Source organism: Trichosurus vulpecula, chromosome 4, assembly GCF_011100635.1.
Source record: "Trichosurus vulpecula isolate mTriVul1 chromosome 4, mTriVul1.pri, whole genome shotgun sequence".
NCBI classification, from domain to species: Eukaryota; Metazoa; Chordata; class Mammalia; order Diprotodontia; family Phalangeridae; genus Trichosurus; species Trichosurus vulpecula.
Genome location: NC_050576.1, coordinates 75,024,004 through 75,051,996, shown reverse-complemented (window position 1 = coordinate 75,051,996; position 27,993 = coordinate 75,024,004). Strand labels below are relative to the sequence as shown.

At 43.7% G+C, this 27,993-nt stretch overlaps 1 protein-coding gene across 1 annotated transcript in view; it reads right to left on the bottom strand.

Annotated features, from left to right (window-relative positions):
- Positions 1-3,165: 3,165 nt before the first annotated feature.
- The window catches only part of LHX4 (LIM homeobox 4), a 62,631-nt gene continuing 37,803 nt past the window's right edge, over positions 3,166-27,993 (bottom strand). The window contains exons 3-6 of the mRNA XM_036757954.1: positions 17,325-17,527; positions 10,932-11,086; positions 6,735-6,906; positions 3,166-3,560 (exon numbers count right to left, since the gene is read on the bottom strand). Of these exons, the coding sequence (XP_036613849.1) occupies positions 3,166-3,560; positions 6,735-6,906; positions 10,932-11,086; positions 17,325-17,527 (925 nt within the window). The remainder of the gene's footprint in view (positions 3,561-6,734; positions 6,907-10,931; positions 11,087-17,324; positions 17,528-27,993) is intronic.

Below are 27,993 nucleotides of genomic sequence, written 5' to 3'. Positions count from 1 at the left end.
TGGGTCCAAGTCATCAGACCATTGAAAGAGTCCATGACACAGAGAAGATTAAGAACTGCTATCCTAGAGTGACTGAGAAAGGGAAATGAGAGCATTGGGATGGACATTAAGTGACACCTTCCCATCAATTTGCAAAGGTAGCTCACCAAAAAGGCCATCTATGTCAAACATAAAAGCAGCCATGGGTATGCTTTTTTGATGGGCCACCAACATGTGCTTTGAAGATTTCTTGAAAGACAGGATGACTTCACTGTGTAACCTAAATAAAGAAAACTGTATCAGCTTATTCATTTTCCCTGCTAATTCATGAGAATTTCTGAGCAAAGGAAGGAACAGCCATGATGAACATACTACTCTTCCAGGAAGTGCCACAAATCAAGACAGCAGCAGGCTGCCCTGCCTGTGCCCCCTTAACTTGCACTCCTTATGGTGTCCTGTAGGGAGAGTGAGCTGGGCAGGTGTGAAGAACCAGCAAAGCCAGCAGTACTCAACTAGTGAATTTGGTGCTACTGTGGCTTGCTACCAAAAAAAAATCTGCCAGTTGATTTTCCAAGTTGTGCTAATTAGTTCTGGAAAACATTGATCCTTGGAGCTTTAAAGGAAATCCTTGATGCCCACGCTGGGCATTTGTTTTTAGCCCATATGACCTTTACAACCTGCTAAGGACTGTGCAGGGTGTTCAGCGTTTCCCTTTTTGCTCTACTCTCCTCAAAAGATGGTATGCAAAGTTCTGTTTTACAAAAAGAAGAAAAAAACAAAAACTAGGTGTCCACATTGCTTGGAAATTCCCAGTGTAACACGCATCATCGGTGCACATGGAATCTAAGGATTAGAGCTTTCATTTGCAGCCTCTTGTATACCCTGACTTGCCCCCCTCCAAAAAAAAAAGAAAAAAACTTGAGACAATAGCACATTTAGCCCCTGACCTTGGAGAACAAGTATTCATACATAATAATGAACCAGCTGGCCACAGGTCATGGGTAAGACCTGCTTTCAGCAGTCACAAGGGCCCTGGTAAGAGGAGTTTTTTAAAGAATACAGCAACAAAGGATAAAACTCCTTATTTCTCCCTTTTAGACTACGAATTCTTAACGTAAGGTCTGTGAAATTGGGTTGTGGATTTTTTTTTAGTATTTTGATAACTCTTGTTTAATTGTTTACCTTAATTATACTATGTATTTTATTTTATGCGTTTAGAAAAAAATTATTCTGAGGAGAGGTCCATAGGCTTCACTAAGCTGTCAAAGGGGCCTCGAGCACAAAAAGGTCATTTATTCCAACCCACTCATTTTATGGTTGCAGAAACTGAAGCCCAGAAAGGTTAGTGCCCAAGGTCAAATAGGTAGCAAGAGTCAGGGTCAGGATTCAAACTTAGGTCCTGGAACTCCACATTAAGTGCACTTTTCACAATACTACCTTGCCTCCCAAAGTCCTCAATGGGTAACCTATCCTAGACAGTGAAAGCAGAATAGCCATTTAGAGAAGAAAGAGCTCTTAGCATCCTTGGTCCCTAGGCTAACATTTGGCAAACCGTACCTTATTGGTTTCTTATGTCTGGAGTATATAATAGGTATGAAGCAGACAAACATCCACATGATAGGGAGACAAGAGGAAGGTGGTCCCTTGCTTCCCATGGCAACAGGTAGGAAAGTATCTGGAAGAATTTCAGCTTGCACATGAAGAGCTTTATCATCAACAAGCAAGTTAGGAAGCTGCCATTTCCCCACAGTGGTGTCTGCTACAGGCTGGGCTCTTGTAAAGCAGGATTTGACCTTCCCCTTTTCTCTTAATCTGTACTGTGCTGTTGCAAGACCAGGTGACCCTAGAGATGCTTTCACCTCTATACCTGGTAGATGAACATCTTTACCTAGGATGGGCCCAGATATAATCCTAACGATGTACTGCATTAGCGCAACAGGCCAGAGCCCCCAAAAGAAATGGATGCAATGACAAGCTAGGCTTCTTTGGATCTTTTAGTTGTAGTTGCATGTATGATTCCTGCCCCCAAGAAATTTGAGATTTTACAATTCACATGCTATCACTTTTAGGATGTCAGTCTACTTGTAAAACACTGAACAAATGTGCATCTGCATGAAAGGTCCAGGATGGCTCTTTAGTGTTGCAAAAGGCTCTTGTTTTAAAGGGGGTTAACCACGAGGGTACCCTAAAAGCTCAACTCAAAATGCACTTTAAAAAGAGCACTGCCTCTCTGCCTCTTTGGATGACTGTCCCTCCAAGCAAACCTTATGCTAGTCAATAGGGCTGAACTGACTACATGTTCAGAATTGGCATCTTCATCAACATTTATTTTCTCTGATTGTCCTTCTATATTGTTGACTCCATAGTTGAGCATTTCATCATCTTTCTAACTTGCAGCCTGATTGTAGAGGGAGTGATGTTAGTGAATAAAATTATCACAATCAGGGACCCAAGAAATTTCCAGATGTCAATCAGTAGGATAGTCATTTCCCATCTCCAAATGACAAGTCTAAGGTCATGTTCATGGGTTTGTTTGTTTAAACAAAATCAAGGATACACTGACATAATCAAGTAGAGGGGAGAAGTCATCTTTTCACACCAAAAATATGAGAAGTGTTTTTGCTATCAAACAATAGCAGTCATTGTTTCCAGTGACTTTGGGAACATGACTGTACTTCCAAACTTAGGTTTTGGTGATATTGGCCCAGAAAGCATTTTTAATTCAAGGGAGCACTGAGTCTGCTACTTCTGCTGCAAGAAGCTCATTTTCTTGTAAAGGCAATGATTTGGGGAGCATTCAGTGAAAACACACCAGCTGAAGTGGAGTTCCCAAAGCAGTCACAGTCACACGTGCATCCAGAGTAATGAACAGCCAAAGCCCATAAGCATGGGACATGAGGGGAAGAACCAACGAGTCAGCATTCCTTATGGCCCTAATCATAGAGCCATCCGTTATCCATTCCCCATGCTCTTCCAGAAGGAATCCTCTGCTCCTCCCAATTCCCCCACAGAACAATACCCTATGATTATCGCATTACAACCTTCCAGGAATCAGTGGAGGACTTCCATTGAAAATAATGGAAATCCATATTGGTGCATCTGTTATCCACGAAAAGTATATTTGTCTCTTGATACTTGAATGGACTCTCAGGCCAGAAGAATAAGCGGGGTGGGGAGCAGAGTCATTTAAAAAGGAGGATGATCCATTTCATCCAGCCAGGAAGCTGGACTGGTTGGAAAGTCTGGGTAGCCAACACTGCTTCCTGTAGAGATATCCGAGGTAGGCCCCCCAGCCATCACTCTCAGTGTCTGGGTCACTCCCTGCCCTCCATGTGCAATGATTCCCAAATGATTGTCCATAGTGTAATCCAGCCCATTGAGTAACGGAGTGTGGGATGGCAGGGATGATACGGAAGATGGAGACTGGGGAATTCCATAAGGACTCCCATCCCTCAAGTCCTGATAGGATTGTCCTGTCCCGTCCATGGAGAAGCTCCCATTCATTAACTGTCCGCCTGCAACGTCCCCCACATTGCCATAAATTCTATTGGTGTGGCCGAGATCTGAGAGAATCTGATCTTCTGTGGACAAAAGAACGGAGATTTAATGACGGACACCAGTCACCCTGTAGCTCCTGGCTCTTCACAAGATAGGAGAGCACACTACAGGAAGGGAAGCACAAGGACTCCAGCTGCCACACTGCCAACCACCAGCCAGCAGGCATTGGCAATGGTCCACCATCCTACAGCAGATTTAATTCAGGGGAAGGAAATTAAAATACCTACATGAGACTCATCCCAGAGGCCAGAACAAACCCATCTGATTCTCACCAATTCAGTATTTGTTGTGCCCACTGCACTGGAGACGCCAAACAAAAAAAGGACTGTGCCTGGGTGGCCTTGTTTGTGCTCTGTGAAACATGTGCCTAAGAGGCCTTAGGAGTTCAAAGGCCACTGAAGAGTTAACCTAGGGCTGGGGGTGAAGGAGGGTGTCCTAGTTAAATAATGGCTGAAAACTATTTGTGTTCTATGACTGGATCTCCCAATAGAATATAAGTTTCTTGAGGACAGGAACTGTTCATATTTTTTCTGTTTGCCCAGGCCTGACACAGAGTCTTACACATAACAAGCACTTAATAAATGTTTGTTGAATTGAGTTGGAAGCTGACATGATTTACCAGGAGAATATCCCAAGTTCTTATACCGAGAGTCAGCCCCCTCAGCCTGCATGGACCTCAGCTCAGTCTTACCCTCCACACTCAGTTTGGAGCCTATATATTTATATCACACATACAACTGGACTTTTCATTTTAATAAAGAGTGTTATTACAAAATAAACACCTAGGGGTCATTGAGAACAGAATTTCCTGGCACTTTTATAAGCCATAACATTCAAAAGTATCCCTAGTGTTGTCCACCCCCTCCACATGGTAGACCCCAGGTTGGGGCCTACCTTGCCTGCCTTTACTGCTGGCTCTATTGACATTTTATTACATTTCTTCCAGGGTAAGGGGAGAAAACACCGTTCAGGTGTAGATAGTAAAAGCAGTCCAGGACCATTGTTAGATCTCAATCAACAAGCATTTATTAAGTGCCTGCTGTCTGCCAGGCACAGTTCCAGGCACTCGGGATAAAAAGACATAAATGAAGTAGTCTCTGCTCTCAGGAGCGTACATTCTACATAGAGAGACAACAGGTACAGATAAGTAAATACAAAATATATACATGATAAATACAAGGTAAATTGGTGGGGTGGGAGTAGGGGTTGGAAAAGGCCTCATGAGATTACCCCTCTGCTGAGTTTTGAAGGAAACTAGGAATTCTAAGAGGCAGAGGTGAAGAGGGAGAGCATTCCTGGAATGGGAGATGGCCAGTGCAAAGGCACAGAGACTGGAGATGGAAAGTTATATGTGAAAAAAAGGAAGAAGGCCAATTTGGCTGAACCAAAGGGTGAGTGGTGGAAGGCAGTGTGTAATGAGGCTGCAAAGATCAGTGGAAGCCAGGCTGTGGAGGATTTTAAATGCCAAGCAGAGCTGTTTGTATTTGATCCTAGAGGTAACAGGGAGCCATTCTAATTTGTTGAGCAGAGAATGAACTGAATTTTAGGAATATCACTTTGGGAACACTATGGAAAAAGGATTTGAGACAGCAAACTGGGAGACCAAGTAGGATGCTATTATAATAGTCCAGGCGAGAAGTGGTGGGGGCCTGAACTAGGATGATGGCCATATGAACAAAGAGGAGGTGGACGTGAGAGATGTGGAGATAGAATCAAAAAGACTTAGCAACTGACTAGAAATGGGGGAGGAGAGAGTGGAGAGAAAATGAGGAGTTGAGGATAGCTCTGCCTGACTGGAAAGATGGTGGTATCCTCAACAGCAACCCAAATAACAATAACAATAAGGAAGTTAGGAAGAGGAGGGAGTTTTAGCAAAAAGATGAGTTCAGCTTTGGATATGTTGAGTTTGAAGTGCCTCTGGGACATCTGGTTCAAAATGTCTTATAGGCACTTGGTGATACAGAAAGGGAGCTTAGGAGGGAGACTGGGGCTGGATAGATAGATCCGAGACTAGTCTGGATAGAGATGATAATAAGAGAGTAAATAAGGTCACCAAGACATTTCAAAGAGAAAACAATAGTATACTAAGATCTGAGAGAGGAGCCTCCTTCTGTTGACGTGAGTTTTGTCCTTGGGTAAATAAGCTACTTTCTGGGAATAAAGCATAAACTTGAATAAGGAAAGTTATGCTCTGGTTCCTTAAGTGACTTCATTGAGGGAAGCTAAGGAGCACCCTCATTCCCCGTAAAAGGTCATTCATCTCTCTGGAGATAGTAGTTTTAATCCCAGAGAATAGGCTACCTCACCTTGGGACCAGGCCAATGAAAAACTGAGCTGAGGTTTGGTTCCTTGTGAGGGTTGAATAATTCCCCCAGAAGGTCCATTGATGCCTCCACCTAGAGGTCTCTCTTTCATTATACAGAGATGAGTCACAAAGCAGAGTCCTCGAGTCTCTTGTTCTTGGAGTTGGTTTTCAAATACACTAGCAGTCTGGATTCATACTGGTGAACAAATGATTTTCCCTAAGTCCCTGAGAGACCTAGGATGGAGGGTGGGGGGTGAACATGGACTCCCAGCACTCCTGCCACCACTACCACTATGCCTAAGCTACATTTCCTTTCAACTGCAAGACCATGTGGTCATGTCCACCTTCCCCCTCCTTCATCCCTTCTTCCATCATTCTTGAACATGCAAGACACCATCCATAGAGTGTCCCCCCTTTCTTCCTTCATGATTCATCTTCTGACCACACCTACTCCCCTGCCTAGCTAAACAGTGAATTCACACTTCTTGAAGCAAGAATCTGCAGCCTCTTCTGCTGAGAATGAATCAGGTATTGTTTTATTCTGTGTGACCTTCAATCTGGCCTGTACCCAACCTGGAAGCAAGGACTTTGCTAGCACAGAAGACATATCTTCCATGTGCATGATGCTTTGAACCACCCACCTCTGTTGTCTTATTGGATCCTGACCACCTGTGAGATGGGTAGGGCTGGAATTATGTCCCTTCATTACTAAATAACTAAGTGCCCCGGCCCCCAAGCTGAGTGACTGAATGACTCTCTTAACTTCCAGCTAGATTGGGACAGAACTAAGACTAGAACTCAGGCCTCCTGACTCCCAGGCCAGTATGGTCTCTCCTGTTACACCAAGAAGCCTCCCTAACCCCATGGACCTTGTCATTGTGGGCCTGCTCACCTCGGAAGCTCAGCTCACTGTCACTAACCCCACAGTCCTCTGCAGAGCTCTCTTTCTCATGCTTACTGCCTCCCCGGCTCCTCTTGACACTCTTGTAGAATTGGCCCCAGCGGTGACGTCCAGCATCCTTCTTCAACCGTTTCTCTTTGGCCCTCCGGTTCTGGAACCAGACCTAGAATGCAAGGTCAGAGGACACAAAGATTACTTGTTGACTCCACTGTCACTAAGAGACTCAGAGGAAATTGCAAAGCAAAACTGCTGAAAAGCAGAGAAGATTATAAAGAACAAGCTTGATCTCTCAGAAGACACCTCCCCCTACCCTTTGTGGAGGTCAGGACGCACAGTTATGGAACATTGCATATAAAGCTTCACTGTATTGATTGGTTTTACTGATTTTTTTCTCTTTCTCTTTTTTCTTTTAATTCCTTGTTATAAGAAGGTGGCTCCCTGGGTGAGGAGAATTTAGGAGAATAAAGCTGAGGAGGATTTAAAAGTACCTAAGAGCCTGGTATGGTGCACAGTTTCTTGGCCAGAGTTGCCTCTCTCCCACAGGACAGGCCCAGTAAAGTCCCATGGGAGATTGCCTCACGGCAGTACTTAATTCATGCCATGACTACCCTGAGGATTAGTGACCCTGCATTCAATGGAGGGTAGAGAATAAAGGGGGTGAGATGGTTTTCACTTTAGGACTCATATTAATTTCATTGCTTCCCCTTCAGGAAGAGTGTGAACTGAGGAGTGAAGTATGATTGAAAACAGTTGGATAAAGATCAAAGGAGGGAAAAACAGAAGCAATGTTATAATGGGAAAACACTGGAGACTAACAAACCATGAGGGGGAAAAGGGCTAATGAATCCCTATACACTGCCAGGAACATAGTGAGTGCTTAATAAAGGCCTTATCTCTCTGTCCTCTCCCAGATCCCAAAGGTGAGGGGCTCACCTATTCTGGCATGTGCTGCACAGTGGACAAAGTCTTGACATGCACTGACTTTCATCTGTCATAAAACAGAAGAAGCAATCGAAGAGACTACTATCGTTGACCTGATTCTGAGCCATTATGAGAAATTTAACAAAGCAAAAACAGCAGAGACTGTGAGAGGAAGAGATCATGCCATTTTAGAGAGAGATCCTGATGTCTCAGTGGGCACAGGGTGATTGAGGCATCCTGAACTTTGAGAGTAGATTTCAAAGATTTCAGAGAAAAGATTGGTAGAACCCAGTAGTCTAAGGTTCTACCAGGGAAGTCAGCTCTATAGGGACGTGAGGCTCTCAAGAACAAAATTCCAGCAATACAAGTAAAAATGATTCTGGAGAGGAAAAGGGCAACATGTGCCCGGGAAACTCAACAACAAACTCGGATTTTAAAAAGATGTACTCAGAAGGAAGAAGTGAGGTGTCTGAGGATGAATTCAGAAGAGATGCTACAATGCTGCAGATGAGAGAAAACTAGCTGAATTCAACAAACATTAAGTCCCCATTATATGCAAGACGCCACAACCTTAGATAAATCAAAATTGCAGGTTACCCACCCGACAACAGTGGGGGTGGAAATGCTCTATCATAACACCGAATATGACTGGTGTGCAAGCAGTTGTTTAAAAATAATAACTAGCATTTATATATTGCTTTAGGTTTGCAAATATTATCACATTTGATCTTCTCAATAACTCTAGAAGGCAGGTACTATTATTATCCCTGTTTATCGATGAGAAAACTGAGGCAAACAGAGGCTAAAAGACTTGCCCAAGGCCACACAGCTACGAGGTGCCTGACATGGGATTTGAATCCAGGTTTTCCTGATTCCCTATCCCACAAAATAGAGGTGGACTGGTGAGAACAAGGATGGATAAATGCCACGCTGGTACCCGAGGGATGTGAAAAGACCTATGAAAAAGCATTTAGCTTATTGAGAAAATTCTTTTGGGAAGATTTATGGGAGGACATGGAGAGGAATCACAGGAAATGAAGTCATGGATGCTTAATTATCTATGATCTTCACCACTGGATAGGGTACCCACATTGACGAGTTACATTGTCTATAAAAGAAGGAATCAGAAAAGACTATGGTGAAGTATATGAAAAGGTGAGTGCCAAGAAATGGGGGGAGGGGAAGTTCAACTTTTTGGTTCTATTTTCTCCATCATGGAGAATGATCTTCAAACTGGAAAGAATAGAAGGGGGTGGGGTGGAAAGACCCAAGATAAGTGAAAAGCTAAGAGTTTATCCGGCTGTCTTTGCTAAAGTCCGTTTATCTGGCATAGACCAGTTACATACTAGGATACTGAAAGTGTGTGATAGCTGAACCACTGTTAAGGATCTTTGAGAAATCATGGAGAACAAGAGAGGTACCACAAGTCTGGGGATAGAGCAACATCCTTCAAAAAAAGAGAGAAGAATGATAGAGTCTTCAAACCAGAAACAGTGAGCTTGAAATCAGTTCCTAGCAAAATTCTGGAAGCATCATCAATGGGTGATTTGTAAACATTTAGAAAGGGGTGTGACATTCACACGCCATGTTGACTCAATATTTGACAGTTCTTTAAATGATGGAGAGGCAGCATAGAGCAGAAGATGGAGGGCCAGTCTTGGAACCAGGAAGACTTGCATTCAAGTCCTGTCTCTGACACATGTTGGTTTTGTGACTCTGGGAAAGTTATTTAACTTCTCAGTGCTCCAAACAACTCTCTAAAACTACTAGTTACAGAGAAGGTGCCAACCAAAGTGGGTAGAGGGAGTATCCTTACCTGAGAGTTCCCTATGGCGATGAAATCAAGGTCTAGTCCCTATCCCCTCCCTGTCCCTACTAGACTGACAGATGAAGACAGTTCCACAGATGTCATGTTCCAGTATTTCAGCAAAGAAGTGGACTCTAGCAACATCTCTTTGGACAAGATGAGGAAGTGTACACTAGATGTTAGCACACTTAGATGAATTTGGAGTTGGATGATTGTCCCAACCTAATGAATGGTGATTAACATGTAACATCTCTAGGAGACAGCCATCAGGCTTTTTTTTGGGGTGGGGGGAACCTATTTTTTTCCCAGCATTCTTATCAATGATTTGGATGAAGGTACAGATGCATGAATTAATGAATGAATGAAAAAAATATGTTAAGTATTAACTATACTCCGAGCACTGTAATAAGTGCTGGGAATACAAGTATAAAAAATTCAAGAAGTTTACATTCCTTAGGGGAAGACAATACATATAGGAAAGTAGTGACTAGGGAGGGATATTGTGGTTTAGAAAGTTTAGAAAGCTGTAGGGATAATGAGTGGCTCTGTAGGAGAGCAGATTGCAACACCCTTCTCAAGAACAATGACAAATCAACAAAGTTGATTTGATTCCACAAAAATTATCGAGGACCTCATAGAACTTTTTTTTTAATGTGGGTTATGTCTGTTGATGTTTGCCATATTAGGAATTAAGCATCTTAACATGGTTATGAAAATAATTTTGGTCTCTTGGACCCCCTGAAAGGGCCTCAGGAACCCTCAAGGGTCCCCAGACCATACTTGGTAAACTCTTGCTCTAGAGAATAGATATTTTACAAAAACATGATTGGCATCTTCAGACATTTGAAAGTGTGTCTTGTGAAACAAGATTAGAGTGTTTGTTTGTATGTTTGTTGACTCCAGAGTTCAAAGAAGGCCAATTTTTAGCTTGATACAATGAAAGACTTGCTCACAATTATAACTGTCCCCAAACAGATTGAGCAGCTGTTCTAGGAGGATCTGCATTTCCATCACTGGAAGTCTTCAAGCCATAAATGAATGAGCACTAGCCAGGGACGCTGTCGAGGGGAGTCCTGTTGTATTCAGGTAGCCCTAGAGGACCGTTGGCCTCCCTCTGACTTCCTAAGAGATTCTATACAGACTGTAGCACCAGCCTCCAGACACATCCTGTGCCTGGCTGTCCACTGGAGTTGGGCAGGCTTGTGCTCCAGACTCTTTCATTACTTATTCCCTGGGTCTCCCTAAAAATCAAGCCATTAGCTACAGTGAGAAAGGAGCCAAAGTTTTTCCTGAGTACCGTAGGCTCCTTCATATGAAGGAAGACTTTGGCTTTGCCTACAATGTGACAGATTCCAGACAACCCTCTTTCCTGCCCCGAGGCCTCTGACCGTTGGAAAGTGAAGCCTGACTCAGGCTGAGCAACTGTTAGAGGGAAGTGATTGGAGGAGCAGCTGCCTCACCTGCACGACCCTCATGTCCAGCCCTGTCTCCGAAGACAGCTGTTCCCTCACATGCCGGGCTGGTTTGGGGGAATTCTTGTAGGCATTCTTTAGTGTCTCCAGCTGTTTGGCTGTGATTGTGGTCCGAGGTCGCTTAGCTCCAGCTTCTGAGTCATCTGCAATTGAAAAAAAAAATCCTTGACCTGAATAGCAGGCTTTATGCATAACATTTGGGCAGCTAGGTGGTGTGGCTGATAGAGTATCAGAGCAGGAGTCAGGAAGACTCCTCCTCCTGGGTTCAAATCTGGCCTAGCTTGCTATCTGTGTGACCCTGGGCAAATCACTTAACCCTGTTTGCCTCTGCTTCTCACCTATCCAGCAAGCTGGAGAAGGAAATGGCAAATCATTCCAGTATCTTTGCCAAGAAAGCCCCCAAAAGGAGTTATGGAGAATCAGACACAACTGAACAACAACGCAGCCTGCCCAGAAGCTAATCTTTTACCTTACTATAGCTTGCCTGTATAATAGCCAACATTTATAGAGTGCCTACTATGTGTGGTAAGTGCTCTAAAATGATTAATTCATTTGATTCCCACAACAACCCTTGGAGATAAGTGTTATTTATGCCTTCATTTTATAGATGAGCAAACTGAGGCAAACAGGCGAAGTGACTTGCCCAGGGTCATACAGCTGGTAGGTGTCTGAGGTCAAATTTGAACTCAGGTCTTCCTGACTCCAGGCCCAGCACTTTATCCACTGAGCCACCTCACTGCCTCCTTTAAGGATCAAATGAGATAAAAAAAAATACATAAAGCACTTCACAAGCTTTAAAGTACTAAATAAATGCCAACTATTACTAGGATGCAAAATTGAAACATGGTTCTTGACTTTAACAAGCAGCCTGGTGCAGGGGAATCAGTGAGCCAACATTCAAATCCCACCTTGTGCCGATCATTACAAGTGTTACTGCAGGTCTAACCTTAGGCAACCTCCCTATGCCTCATTTTCTTTAACTGTAAAAAATGATCATCGAGACATCTTTTTAAAAAAGGACAGAAAGAAGATCAGGCAAGTAGGACAGTTTTGAAAGCTACTGGTCGATACTATTATTTACTTAAAAAGAAAAGCGAGCTGCACAGGATGGAGATAGCAGTTTCATGTGATAGCCTCATTTCTGTTTTGTGCCTATGCAAATGCCTCTTCTATCTGGTGTTTGTTAAGTTCAGAATAAAAATGTAAAAATCTGTAAATTGAGGGGGTCGGGTTCAAAGACTTCTGAGATCCCTTCTGTCTCTCTTTCTGTGATTCTTGTACGTCTTTCTCTGGTGTTTCCGGCCCTAGCTTTTCTGTCACATGAACAGGTATCTCAAACCTCTCTGCCTGTCTGCTCCTTCCTGCTTCACCTCTCTCTTCGGCCTTCTTTCTAGTCAAGAAAAAAGTTCTCTGTTCCTTCATTCTCTCCCTCTTTCCATTTCTACCCTTGTCCTATCTCTTAACCACCAAATCGTCTGCCCCCTTCATTCAGTCCCCAGCTTCCTGAAGGCTATCACAGATCATCCTCCAGAAAAAGAGAGGGAGAAGGAGAAGAAATAAGCCTTGGGAGTCATGAATCTGTCCCTAACTGAGGCAGACAAACCACTACCGTTCTCATAAGCCAGTGACGTATTAAAAGAACAGGGCACTTGGTCTGTCTGGTGTCTTCAGTATGGAAGTTTCTCAGAGGGCAGGGACCATCTCATTTACAGTCAGTGATCAATCATATAGGGGTTGATTTTCCAGTTTATTAATTAATCTGTTTCCTTGCTGCTGCATTCTGGTCCCACTGGCTGTTGGTTCATTTGCATCTTCACAGGAGAGACAGACAAGGGAAGGAGGAGGAAAACTCAAAGGGGCCTCAGAGGCCAAAACCCTCATTTTTCAGAAGAGAAAATCGAGTTCCAGAGAGGACAGAGGACTTGCTCAAAGTCACCTATGAAGGAAGACGCCAGTGCCTCCTGCTCCAAGTCCAAATGCGCCTTTTCTCTGCTTCCCATCAGATCAGGGCATTTCCTTTCTAGTTACTTAAGAACAGCCCCATTTTAAGAAAAGGGGGGAGGGGAGAGGGAGGAAAAGAAAGAGGAGGAGAGAGGAGAGAGGGAGAGCAGAGAGGAGAGAGGGGGAGACAGAGAGGAGAGAGGGGGAGACAGAGAGGAGAGACGGGGAGACAGAGAGGAGAGAGGGAGAGACAGAGGAAATAGAGGGAGAGAGAGGAAAGAAGGAGAGACAGAGAGAAGAGAGGGGGAGACAGAGAGGAGAGAGGGGAAGACAGAGAGGAGAGAGGGGGAGACAGAGAGGAGAGATGGAGAGACAGAGGAAAGAGGGGAAGACAGAGAGGAGAGAGGCAGAGACAGAAGAGAGAGGGGGAGATGGAGAGAGCGAAGAGGGGGAGACAGAGAGAGACAGAGAGGAGAGAGGGGGAGACAGAAGTGAGGGGGAGACAGAGACAGAGGTGAAGCCGACTAAAGTGAGCTGTGACTTTTCTGTGTTTTTGTTTGAGGGGGAGGAGAAGTAATTTGGAGCTAAAATGATCCATGCCTGTAATCACCATGAATTTCTGACAACTGACTAGATATTCTAGTATAGACGTAGTGCCTTGGCAGCTCAATCATGAGTAACATTTCATCAAAAAACACCAATTGTGGGCAATCTTATTTAGTGAAATTTATTTGAACAAATCCTTCTCCATGCCTACAACATGCAAGGCACTATGCTGAGGACCCTCTTTCCCCTCTATTCTCTTTGGCGGTGCACCAGATTTGAATCCCAGGTCTGCCATTTAACAGCCCTGGGGGGCTTTAGACAAGTCTTTGTATTCTCTGGGTCTTAGTTCTCTCATCTGTAAAATGAGGGGATCGTGTGAGGTGATCTCATACTGGCCCTTCTACTTCTAAATCTGGAATCTCTGTATTCTCCCCTGTCTTCTCACTACAGACCACTCCCTCTGGACCCTTAATCCAAAATAGCAGGAAAATAAAAAATGACCATAATGATCAAGGTCAGCCTTACACGCCTTAGAAAAAAATGCACCACATAATGTAACCTTGTGCATAGATTGATTATCTGACCTAACAATAAAAAGTTGCTTCCCTTACATAAAAACATCACACACACACCCCATCTGCTAGCTGGTCGCTTAAATTCCTCTTAGAAAAGCCGAAGTCTTTCCTTCCTTAATTGGAAATTATTTAAAATGAAAATACATATACAAATTCATTTAAACCAAGGTATAAATGGCCGACATCAGGACCTTTGCCAAAAACAAGAGGGGTAGGAAAACCAAGGTGGTGGTAGGTGTCCTAGGAGGGGTTGGGGCCTGGGAAGGAGGGCAGAGGGCTCCAGGAGGGGAACAGAGGTGCCCTGAAGACCAACATCCTTACTTCACAGTTTTGCCTAAGGCCCATCCTGATTAGAACCACTAATAACATTATGTCTTTCTCCTCTGAAAGCCAGAACAAAAGAAATATTTCAGAAATACAAACTGAGGGCATGTCCCCAGGGCTTCAAAGTGCTTCAGAGTGGAACTAAAGAGACTCAGGAAGAAGGTGAAAGCTTTATTTAGTCTTAGATTCCCCCCCTGTGGCTTTTTTCTTGCTGTTCTGCCAGCCCAGATGGCTCCTCACCATTAATTCATGCTCATCCATCAGTTCCTTTAAGACTGAGCCCAAGACTCTCTCGAGAAGAGGCATCCCTGACAACTCCTAGTCCAAGGACTTTCCACACAGTGGATACACAAATGGTTTGCAGAGAGAATGGATGGGCCTCGAGTCTAGACCAACATCCCCTTACTCAGCGTTATCACTTCAGACTAGCTCTGGAGCTGGAAGGAACTGCAGAGGTCATCACTTTATAGATTGAGTTAAGTGACTTGGGCAAGGTCACACAGAGAATGCCAGAGAGATTTGAACTCTTTCCTCTGATTCTAGGGCCAATGCCACCTCTCCCCTGTAAAATGCCTGTTCTGCTATAAGGAGACAGAGAGAGAAATGGATATATGTACACACAAATACAGACAGAAGTAGATATGTACACATAAGTGTGTGTGTACATACGTCCACCTCTCTGTCCGTAGATCTATCCATATCGATGTATATTCCCCCTAGCCAAGTGCATGTGGGAGTCAAGAAGAAGAAAAAGCCGGTCAGAAGGATTAGGGAGAACAAAAGTGACATTGGTAAATGTAGATGGGGTCAGTGTCATGTATGAACCAAAGAGAGTTAATGTGAACTTATGGATTTTTCAAAAGAAACCTCAGCTGATACACCATCCCACTTCTTTCCAAGAACCCATCCATCCCACCTTTTAGAAGATTTTCCAAAAAGAAATGTGCCTCGGAATAAACTCTCTCCTTTCCTCATTTCCCAGATTTAAGTAATGCTTTTCTTCCTTTTTCCTTCACTTCAGGCTCTGTGTCTACATATACATATATTTGCATATACAAAATTTACCCAAATAACCTTTTGGGGGGAAATTTCCCTGTATTCTGACACATTGAGATAAAAATGATGATTCCTCTTTGTTCTACTTTTTTCCCCCTCTTCCCTACTGGGCATCCATGTTATCAAAGGGTTGTTGATTTTTCTCTCCTTGGAATCCATCTGCTTTAATAATGTATCCCCCACAGAAGGGCCTAATCTTCTGTGATGTCATAATCGCCTCCAGAGGAACAACCTAGAAGGGTGCTCTCAGGTGGAGCCTAAGTGAGAACAGATTAAAACAGAAAGGGGGACGCCCTGTTGACCTGGAAATGCTCTTGTCACTAGAAGAGTCTTCCCCAGAAGCTGTCGTGGCTTTGGGGAGAGTGTGAACAGAAATCATGAATGGTGTGGGGGTGGGGGGGGGGAGGAAATCCTGTTCTGGGATTAAGAAGGAAATCTGTCTCATGGACCTATTCTGAAAAGGGGCCCTCAGATGACTCACTGCTCTACATAGTATATGATAGCTATGCAAAAAAACAGAAAATCGTACAAGTAAGATATTTCTTAAAATGCACGGAAGTAAAACTACAGAAGGGGATATATATAGAGCAGGCTTTTGGGGTTTGTTTTTACTACTTTGTTCAATTCATGTATATGTGTAACTAGCTGGCACTAGGTGCGCCACAGTGCATAGAACATTGGACTTGGAAGACCTGAGTCCAAATTCCACCTCAGACACTTACTAGCTTATGACCTGGGCAAGTCACTTAAGCTCTGTTTGCCTCAGTTTCCTCATCTATAAAATATGGATAATAACAGCGCCTACCTCCCAGGATTGTTGTAAGAACCAAATGAGATAATATTTGTAACTCTCTTAGCACAGTGCCTGGCACATAGTAGGCGCTATATAATGTTAGTTGTTATTATTATTGTCATTATTATAAATAGAACTCAATTTATATGTGTGTATATGTGTGCTCATTCACATAAGCTGAACATGGTACATACATGTATACATATATGTGTGTATGCATATTTACATTTATGTATATACTATGTAGTTCAGTTTCTTATACAAGCCTCTTTCTCAGTATATTATAAATATGCTTATTAGTACATTCATTCATCCATTTTTGTTCTTCCTTGTATATTGAAATGCCTGTGCTTGTTGATTATTATTAAATTCACAATTAAAAAAAATAAAATTTAAATTAAAAAATGAAACATCGAATCCAGTTCCCTCTTTGGCACTTCAGAAACCCCACCCTAGAGCTTTTCATACAAGTCAAGGGTAAGCTTGGCCAAATCCTAAGTCCATAATGGGGACAGCAGTAGGTAGGATGCTTCCCCCCTGCTACCTCACTGCCCTTCTGTAGATTCCAGAATTCTCCTTCCTTTCCTGGACCAACTGTGGCAGCCAAGCACCTCCACTTTCTAGAAGCAGCTGCATACCTAAGGTGTCCCTCTACTCTGCTATCTCATAAAGTCAGGTTAATAGTGCAGAGTGAAAGGAGGGGCTGAAGATGGGGACCTAAAACTAAAGTTGTTCTTGTCCAGTGTGACAGGGGCAATGGCTTAGATGCTGGGGGAATGATGAGAGCACAGAAACACAGGCCACAATGAAAGAAGAAAGACTCCTCAGAAAGTCTGACATGTTCATGTGATTCAGCCTGATGCAGGGGGTGAGATGGAGACAGCCCTGTGCTGCTAGTGCTCTGCAGATGGGATGGAGATGGGACTGCCAACCATCTGGTGTTAAAGCAGCCTGGCTAGGATTTTAACCTAAAAGCTGGGAGTCCTCTTACTCATACATCCTATTATTGCTGGATTGTTGTTGTTTGGGGAGGGGAGGGATGGTTAATGTAGCATCCCTAGATGGAGCGCTCAGGTCATGAGTAAATGTCAGTACTTGTCTGTGGGCCGAGAACCCTACTCCAGCCCGGAGACCAGAGAACCCTACCATTCTGCTTGGCTGTCTCGTAGTCCTCTTTACACACCAGCCGCCCGTCCTCCATGAGGTAGAACTCGTCCCCCGTGGCCAGCTGGCGGTTGCATATGATGCAGGCAAAGCAATGGAGGTGGTAAACGAAGTCTTGGGCCTTCCGTACCACCTGGGTGGGGGGGATGCCCTGTTGGCAAGCTGTGCATTTTGTCCCAAAGCGCCTGTGAGAGAACCAGAGAGAGAAGAGCATTACAGGAGTGGACAGGTCTGTGCCTGCCACACCAGCACCCTCAGAAGGGTCTCCACTAAGCAGGAAAGGAACGGGAAAGGGAATAAGCATTTACACAGTGTCTGCTATGTTCCAGCGCTGTTCACAACTTTTTTACAAATATTATCTCATTTGACCTCAAGGGGAGGCAATGCCCCTGACCCAGGGCCACCCTGGAAACAACCACTCATAGATCTGGTCCTCTAAACGAATCATGTTGATATAAGCAAAGTAGGAAAACACCCATTTAACACCTCCAGGCTGCATCTCGTTGATGTAAGCATTGAAGACATTTCTAAGTCACTTCCAAGTCCCTTGAATAAAAAATAATCTCTTCTCTGCTATTTACTATGTGACCTTAGGAAGGCACAATCTCTCTGTCTCCTGTTTCCTCATCTGTAAAATGAGGGACTTGGACTAGTTCAGGGGTTCTTAACCTAGATCCCATGACCTTGTTAGATTTTTAATCTTGTTAACTTTATTTCAATATGATTGGTTTCCTTTGTAATCTATGTATTTTATTTTATCTATTTAAAAGCATTCTTCTGAGGAGGGCTTCCATAGGTTTCATCAGACTGCCAAAGGGGTCTGCCACACACAAAAAGTGAGGAGCCCCCAGTGTAAAGTAAGTCTAAGGTCCCTTCCAGCTCTATCTCTTTGGTCCTGTGGTGCTTTCAAGTCACTTACGTGGGTCTGTGTAAGAGGGAAATCAATATCAATCGGGTTACCTACTCCCCCCACCCCCCGCCCAAGAAATGTTTTCATGACCTTGTCATCTACAAAGCAGCACTGTGGGCACCAGAGCTGGTCTTGTTCCTGCCTGGGTGATGATGGGAACATCGGGCCAGGGGCCTTGTTCCAAACTATTCAGGTTCAGAATGAAAGGATGAGAAGGCTCCTCACTGCAGGGCCTCAGGGAGAAAGCAGAAGTGGACCGATTTTAACTAGATAGAAAACAGAGCCAGGCAAGTGACTTGGGGCACTCAGAAGTGGCTAATTGGCCAAGGATAGACCTGGGCAGCACTGGGAAGATTACTGAACAGCATCAGGTGAGCCTTCCCAGCTTCCAGGAGGAGATAGGAGGAAATGGGAGGGGTAGGGGAGGCAGGGGCAGAGTTGAAAACAGCAATCAACCTAATTATTCATGACATTTCACACGACAGAACTTTATCTTCTTCAAGATGAAAGACTTCGCCTAATGGATCTGAGGAAGGTTTGATTTTAATGGTCCTTTTAACTAATGCTTATAGGCAGTATGATTTCCCCTGAAAGGACAGTACATATTTCATCCACATTAATACCAAATAAATTAATTATGGTCACAGCTATCATGATGAATCCCAGATTAACTCAGAATGATAGGACTCTTATGCTATAATGATATCTGCTGAAGGGGCTGAAAGGGGTCTGGTGGCATGTTGTATCTCGGTAGTACCTGGAAGGAGGATGGCCAGGGCGTGGGGTGTGGAAGTTACTTCTCTGGGTGGGTCAGACAACCTTCTTACCATCGCACAGCGAAGAAGGGGTGGGGGTGGGTGGGGGTGGGGGGAGGTGCATGGCTAATACTGAGAGAAAAGATAGAATGATCCATTCTTCTGTCTGTTATTCTTCTGCATTGGTGAAAGAAAGCTCAGACGAGGTACAGTAGAGGTGTTCAGGAAACAGACATTACAGAGGTCACTTTTAACTTGGGGATCTCAAGCTGCCAAGCTACTAGCATGTCTCCTGGTTTGGGGGTGTTTTTTTCTTCCTAAGAGGGTTCAAACTTGATTGTGTATAGTCTTTTTGGAGGGGGGAAGGTGAGGCAATTGGGGTTAAGTGACTTGCCCAAGGTCACACGGCTAGTGTCGAGTGTCTGAGACCGGATTTGAACTCAGGTCCTCCTGACTCCAGAGCCTGTGCTCTGTCCACTCTGCCACCTAGCTGCCCCCTGTGTATTTTTAATTGGGCCTTTTTAATAACTAGCATTTATATAGCACTTTGCAATATCATCTCTGTTTCCTTCCAACAACCCTGGGAAGTAAATGCTGTTAGTATCCCCACTTAGCAGATGGGGACGCGGAGACAAGCAGAGGTTAAGTGACTTGTCCAGGGTCACACAGCATCTCCTGGACTCCAGGTCTACTGCGCTGCCTCAGCCCCTTTTTTATAAGATGTCTATGGAAATACAGAAGATCAAGACCCAATAGGTCGGTGAAGTTCTCAGGAGAAGAATTTCAAACTATTAACCCACAAGGCAGGCTCTGCGCTGATAACAAGTATAACAGGGCTTGCCTTGGGAGCCCGCATGACCTAATGTGGAGGACCCCTAAGGAGACTTCTGTGGGGACCCCCGGAGCTCCCAAGTGGTCTGGTCGTTGTCCTTCATTCTCGAAGAGGACCCAAATGACACCACGATGTTAGAGTCAAGTTGCAATGTATCTGGCTCCGTCTGATCAGACCAGTGTGAGCTCGGAAGGCTCTACCAGAGGTTGGGTATAAGCAGTCCGTGTGGATTCTCTAAACCTGTGCACCTCGAGTTTCTTTCAAGCTGCTTCAATTCTGCTTTGCTCAGAGCATAGCCCCTTCTCTGAGGGGGGCATGCCTTGTTGGGCCATCCTGTGCCAGTGTCTCCCATGTCACACAATCGGTGTTTGGGAGGCTCTGGGGGAAGGTGTAGGAGAGAAGAGGTACTGGACTCTCCTAAGTTAGAGGCACTCTGAGTCCCCTACCACATGAGCGAGGGGAGCATCCTTTGGTTGGCTGCCTAAGGGGAACAGTCCACTTCTTTAAAACTCTCCAAGACTAGACAATGGCTGCCTCTGTCTGGCGCTCCTTCCTGCTCCATCTAGAAAGTGAAGATCACCATACACCTGCAGCAGACACCATGAGCTGAACCGATGAGATGAGGCCTTCCTCTGCTCTCTGCATCTTTTCCCAGGCTCAGAAAAATGAGCGCAGGGATGTTGGTTTTGGTTCTGTTTTATTTCTCAGATTCGGGCACTGATGTGGCAATCCCCAATGAGGATCGAAGCCATGGCCACATTGGAACCAGGATGCCAGGCTGGATGGTGCTGCCAGCTAATCCAGCAGGGAAGCTTTACCTAGAGAAACCAAGGTGACTAGACTTCAAGCCCAAGGGTATGGCGGGTCTGAACTTGGAACTGGGACTGTGTACTCTATAGACACTGAGCTAAACTATGAACTTGGTCTCCTCTCCTCCCCTTCCCAAAAATTGAAGGCATAAAAGGGGGGAGGAGGAAGAAGATTATGTTTCCCACATGTTGGGTATGTTTGCTTATTTGTTATTACACCTTTTGAAGTAAAGGTTTCTTTATAAAAGCTCATCCAATTGTTAGTGATTGAATGAAACCAGGGCACAGGAAGAACACTGTCGGTATGGGCTGAAGCCATTTGCAGAAAGCCCAAGTCTCTGCTCCCCATCCCCTTAAGCGCACCAGAGAACCCTGAGGGAGAGATAGAATCTAACATACCTGACAAAGGGAGGACCAGTGTAGTCAGTGCCGCATGAGAAAGTGCAGATCAAAACAGCTCTGAGCTGTTACTTTACATGCAGCAAATTGAAAAAGATGACAAAAGGCAGACATAGTTGATGTTAGAGGGATTGTGAAAAGACAGACACACATACACTGTTGGTAGAACTGTGAATTGGTCTAACCATTCTGGAAAGCAATTTGTAATTACATTAAGAAAGTGACTGAAAGATCTCTATCCTGTGACCTAGAAATTCCACTGCTAGGCACCTACCCCAAGGAGGTCAAGGGTAGAAAGAAAGCACTTTTTGTAGTAATGAAGAACTAGAAACAGATAGATGCTCTTCGTGGGGAATGGCTAAAGAAATTGTGATACCTGGATGTAATAAAATATTACTGAACTGCAAGAAACAATGAATTCAAAGCACACAGACAAGCATAGGAAATCTTATATGAATACATACAGAAAGAACTATGTAAATGGAAAGGACAAAAAAAAACCCAAACCAACAAACAACAAAACAAAAGAAATGAAACTTGAATCCTGTCGGCTTGCGAAAGTGGAGGTGGGGCAATATGGGTATGGAACGCTGAAGAGCCTGCCAGGCTCAGTTCACAGGATGCTGAGTGCAGACCTGCGTTTCTTTGTTCTCTTTCTTTTTTATTCTTTGTTTCCAGGGGAGTCTTTCTGGGCAGGGAAGGGATCTATTCGGAAATTAAGGCAGATGTCAAAGGAAAGTAGATCAATAAAAATAAAGATGTTAAAAAGATGGCTGTGAAATTGTGCACATCTCTAGAAGAGCAGTGTCCATGGATCAGTAAGAAGAAGCTAGACCTCTCTAGTACAGACAAAAGCCAGCTGCTAGTCATCATGTTTCTGCTAAGCAGATAATTCTGGAGAGTAGCTGTCCTGTGGAGACAGGTATTGGATCGCGTACATCTAACCTCTGATGAAAGAGGAAAGATAGGGGGTCTGTTGGGAATGAGCTCTAAGATCGAATGTGTGTGCAGGAGAGAAAGAAAGATCAGAACAGAAAGGTATGATGTGGACCTGTTTTTACACATGCACATTTAAGTGGTTTGTTTTTAATACAGATAAAGGAAAAATTCATTAGAAACCGAACAATTCTTTTACCTAACGCACACATGCATCCCCACCCCCTCGCACCCCACAAATATCCAAGAAACTAATCCTGTGCATTTCTAAACTTGGACTGTTGGAGCTCAGATACTAGCGTGGGTCTACATGACCATAATCCATTTTGAGTCACTACTGTACAGTAAAGGCAAAAACAAAAGGAAGAACAGAGAGGAAAAAGGAAGATACTCTCTTGAGCAGAGAAATGGCCCCCTTTTGCTGTCTTTGCTGATGACCACAAAAGGGCAGGAGCCATTGAATTATCTCCCTTACTCATGAAAAAAAGGAGACACTGAATTCCAGTCGCAGGAAGCCCAACTGCCCTGTAAGCACAGGAGACATGAAAGATAATGGGGGGGGCATAAATTTAATCCACATCCCGACAGTGATTCATGCATAGGGGTGGCAAGTGCACAAGAAAAATGAAAAATAAATGGACTTCCCCACCAGCGTTTTTTAGCGATTGAAGCAATTTTCCTGATTGTGGGATGTGGACCTTTGGTTGATAAGTGAAAGTCTTTCCATATTACCTTTCTTCCGGGTAACACAGGGCACCAAGCTCTAAGCTAGGGCCCAGCTGCTGTCAAAAGCTCATCCCGAGGGCATCTGTACACAGAGCTCAGCTGCCCAGTTTTGGAGTATATCCTTCCCTTGAGTAGAAGCTAAGGGATTGATGCTATGCTGGCCTTTGTGTGATCATACTATTAATAATAATAATTAATAACACTAACTGACATGTGTATAGTACTTTAAGGATTATAGAACACCGAGAAGATGAAACTAATGACATATTCATCAGAAGATGTGCATTTTGAGTTGTTTTTTCCAGTAATGATAAGAGATTGGCACTGAAGATCAGGGTCCTCGCAACAACTCAATCAGGTAAACTGAGGCCCAAAGGAATGAGATCACTTGCTCAGTGATAAGGCTTTATTAAAGAAGCACCCATAGTCATAGGAACTGTGAGCCTATGGATTAGGACAATGCTGACTACTTTGTGTTTATTTTGCATTATATATGTACATATTGTCTCCTCCTCTCCCCCTAGAATATAAACTTATTAGAGGCAGTGACTATTTTTATTTTTATATTTGTATTCCCAGCACCTAGCACACTGCCCAACACAGAGCAGGCATTTAATAAATGTGTGTTGATCAACCAACCGATTCACTTAAATGAGGATAGAAGTCATTGCTTTATCACACTGGTGCTGTTCCCTAACCGTATCCCAAAGTACTCAACTTAAAGGAACCAATCAGAGCCAAAAAAAATCCCAAAATGTCCTTGGTTACAGGAACATTTCTCCCCATTAAGGTGCTTCTCAAAACTCCACACACATGCATACATATGCACTTCACCAATAAGGGAGAAAATAGCTCAATTTTTTGAAGCTCTTTAAAGTTTTACTAAGCATTTTGCATGTATCTTATTTGTTCCTTACAATAACCTTATAACCTACAGGTTAGACATGATTGAGATCCCCATCTCAGAAAGATGTTGTGGCCACTGCTTCAGTTGGTTTTATGTAACCATTCTTTCTCATCTTAACTATATTTTTTTCATTTTTTACAAGGGAAGATTTCCTGGGGACTGTGGCAGAATATATTGTGAAACAACTCTGATATAAAAACAAAAGTGGTCAATAAAAATATTTTTTTAAAAAATGAAAGACATCTTTACAAAAAAAAATGAGCTCTGTTTGGAAGGAAGTCAGAGCAACTGGCTGAAACAAGGACCTGAAATGAGCCCTGACTTATATTTTCCACTGTCCTTGACACTCATTAGCATGGAATTGGAAGTCTAGGTCCTGGAGAACTGATATCCTCCATATAGCGTTCTTCATCTCTAGGAAGTATGTGGGCCCCAGGTCTGTGCAGTTTATCTTGGGTTCTATGGGGAGGCCATCATAGGGTTCTATGGCATCCCCAGTGAACTCCAAGAGCTGATTACATGAGCTTCTTAAAATAACATTCATTCTTTCATCTGTTCACTCATCCATTTATTAATCATGTACAGTACACTGTTCTAGACAAAATGGAAAATACAAAAATAATTAAGACAGTTGCTGACCTCATGGCACTTACAATCTACCAAGGTAGGGAACACAACATGCACGCACGCACATACACACTCACACACATACACACGTAATACTATACAATAACTCTGGATTCTCACCCTATCTCACCACATTCCATTCACAAGGCATTTAAGGGCAACCATGACTCCTGGAATGTATAAAGGGCCTGGACAATTTCTGGGAAGGGCTTATGGTGGAGGCAGTAAATAAGACAGATTCCAGTGCTCTCTCCTGGTCTCCTCCTACCTGTCTGACCACTTCTCAGTCTCTTTTGCTCGTTCATCCATCACATTCCCTAGTTAGGTGTGTATCCCAGGGCCCCTGCGCCCTTTTTTCTTCTCTCTGTACATTCTCTCAATTACCTCACCAGTTCCCTTTGCTTTAAAAATTATCATCTCTATGCAGAAAATTCCCAGATCTATATATCTAATCTCTCCCCTAAGCTCAGGTTCCACTTTACCAACTGCCTGTTGAACATTTCAAATTGGAAGTCTCCCTTCTGGTCTGTCTTCCACTCAGCAGGCAAATTGATCTTTAGCAGCACAAATCTGACTGTCACCACCCCATTCCCACCCCCACTATTCAGTAAACTATAATGGGTGCCTATCACCCCCAGGATCAAAAATAAAATCCTCTCTTTGGTATTCAGAGCCCTTCATCATCTGTTGTCCCTGCACCCTTTTAGTCTTCTTATATTGCATACCCTCAGCCATCCAGTGACAGCGGCCTTCTTGCTGGTCCTCCAACAAGATGCTTCACCTTTAAGTTCTGGGCATTTTCACTGGATGTCTCCCTTACCTGGAGTGTTTTCCCTCCTCACATCTGCCTCCTGGCTTCCCTAGCTTCCTTAAATTCCCACCTAAACTCTTCCTTTCTATAGGCTTTCTTTCTTTTTCTTTTTTTCTTTCTTTCTTTCTTTCTTTCTTCCTTCCTTCCTTCCTTCTTTCTCTTTCTCTCTTTCTTTCTCTCTTTCTTTCTTTCTCTTACTTTCTTTCTTTCTTTCTTTCTTTCTTTCTTTCTTTCTTTCTTTCTCCTTCCCTCTACTGATCATTTCCAATTTATCCTTCACATGTATTGTTTGTGCATAGTTTTCATGTTGTTTCCCCCATCAGATCATGAACTACTTGACAGCAGACACCATCTTTTGCCTTTCTTTGTAGCCCCAGCACTTTGCACAGTGCCTGGCATATACTAAATATTTAAATGTTTATTAACTGACTGACCAGAGGTATCTGAAAGTCACCGTGTATAAAACATAACTCATTCTCTTCCCCCCACCCACAAGCAAAATGATGCTTCCAGTCTCCCAGCTTCACAGCCTCTGTCCTGTTCACTCTCCCTCATGCCATATATCCAGTTGGTTGTTAAGTCTTCCTGTTATTACCTCCACAATCCCTCTCACATCTTGCCCCTCCCCACTATGCATGCAGCATCGCCTTAGTTCAGACCTCCATTATGTCTCATCTTAACTCTCCCAGTAGCCTCCTGACTGAGCTCTGTCCCATCTCTCCCCTTCTCCACTCCATCCTCTACACGAGCTGCCAAAGGGATTTTTCTTTAAAGCAGATCTGAGCCTGTCACTCCCCTACTAAGTAAACTCCGTGGTTCCTCTTGTCTCTAGGGTCAAAGAGAAACTTCTTTGATGTTTAAAGGACTTCACAAACCGTCCCCAAATTACCTTTTTGGCTTCGCTACATATGAAGGGCACTACTTCATGCACTCTCTAGTCTAGCCCAACTGGCTTTCTTGTCCTAACACATGACATTCTGTCTCCTGTCTTTAGGCCTTTGCTTTGCCAGTCTGTCCGCCATCCCTGGAATGCACTCTCTCCTCACCCCCTCCCCTTACAAGCACTACCATCCGCAAATGAAGCCTTACCTATTCCTCCAGGTACTAGCACACAAAACTACCTGGCATTTATTTGGTTTCTATTCTGTGTACTTACACATGTACATATTGTTTCCCCAAAGAGAATGTAAGCTGCTTGAGGGCAAGGACTGTTGAATTACTGTCTTTGCACCCCCAACGCCTACCATAGGGTAGGAACTTAATAAATGCTTGCTGGTGGCTTGATTGATTGGGGGGGCTCTCTTCTCTCATTAAAGGACCTCTGAAATAGATTTCCAGACTATCTCTCCAGTCTTATTCACCACTATTCTCTTTCATATATCCTATGTTCTAGCCACAAACTCTTTCAATAGTCTCGTAAGTCATCTCTCCCACTTCTGAACTAACAAAAACTGGACTATTCTTTGCTCCCTGGGTATGCCCCACGATTTCCCGTGTCCATGGAGGTTTGCTCATGTTCTCCTGAGTCCTTCCTTCCTTCTTAGCCACTGGCTTCAATTCTTACCCATGTTCAAGAGCCAGTTCAAAAGCCACCTCTTCCTTTAGCCTCCCCCAATCCATATACCCCAACAAGAAATGCTCTCTTCTACCTCTGATCTAACATGGTACTTTGTACTTCTTTTGTCGGATCATACCTTGTATTATATATACATATATAGATATATACATACATATATATATATATTTGTATACATCTTAGGTCCTCTAGAAGACTGTAAGTTGCATGAAGACAGAGGCTATGTCATTCTTTGCGTACCCACAGTGAATAGAATAGCATAGTGCCTTGCACATAGTTGCCTGAATGGATAAATATGGTCCATAGAGGAGCAAGACTGCATTCTTTCCAAGCCTTTCTCATACCTGGTTTTATTCCTTTGCTTTAATAAATGGCTTTAAATAGTTTTGGATCACTGGGATTTGGAATGGGAAGACTGACTGCAAAAGACCTTCGGGAGGGAATTTGGATTTAATAGAAAGGATCCCTTTTCAGCTGAGAGAAAGAAACTAACTCCCTTCTTGAACTATGGGACTTATCCCAAGGTTTTGAGGGGAGGAATCTCACCATTGAAGGAAGATAGTCAGTGGCCTAGAACCCTCCTGGGCCAATGGGAATACAGTTTTGACTAGGTTTCAAGCCTTCAAGCTTTCCTGTATGCCAACATCACCTCTCTCTCTCTTGCTGCTGCTCTCCCATCCTTTGGAAACAAAATACTGCTTAACTTGATTTTATGTTTTAATTGCTTGGTGGTGATTTACTGCAAGCTATATATTTTTTCTCAGCTGACACTTCCCTCCATGTATTTCTTTTATCTATCACCACACTTGACAGATAAGTTGCTGATATTTACTGTTACTGTATGTACCAATACTTCCTCCATATATCATCTCTGGCTCAAAAGCGGTTTAATGAGTTAAGTTTGTCCACAGTAACGTCAGAGCAGTGTAAACCATTCTCTGACAAAAGTCGGCCTTCTCCCATCAAGAAAAAGGCATTTCCTGGTGCAGAACACAGGCTGAGGGCAAACGCTTGTACCCCAGGGGTCAAAACAATTCAGCCAACTCCACCACTGTCATAGGATTCAGAACAAACAGGGACCTTAGAGATCATCCTGTCCAGGACCTTCACCTTACATATGAGCACCATTTTTCCTAGCCCTATGAAAAAGCCTAATTTTGTCTTTGGTGCTCTCTGACTTCCCCTTCCATTTCTCTTCTTTCCACTCTTGTTCTCTTCCATCTTTACCCTCACTAGAAATGGACGCAGAAGACTTGGGTTCAAGTTCTAGCTCTGATCATTTACCAGCAGTATCATCTTGAGCAAGTCACATCTGATCTGAGCCTCAATTCCTTCATCTGTGAAATGGGGATGATAATCCTGC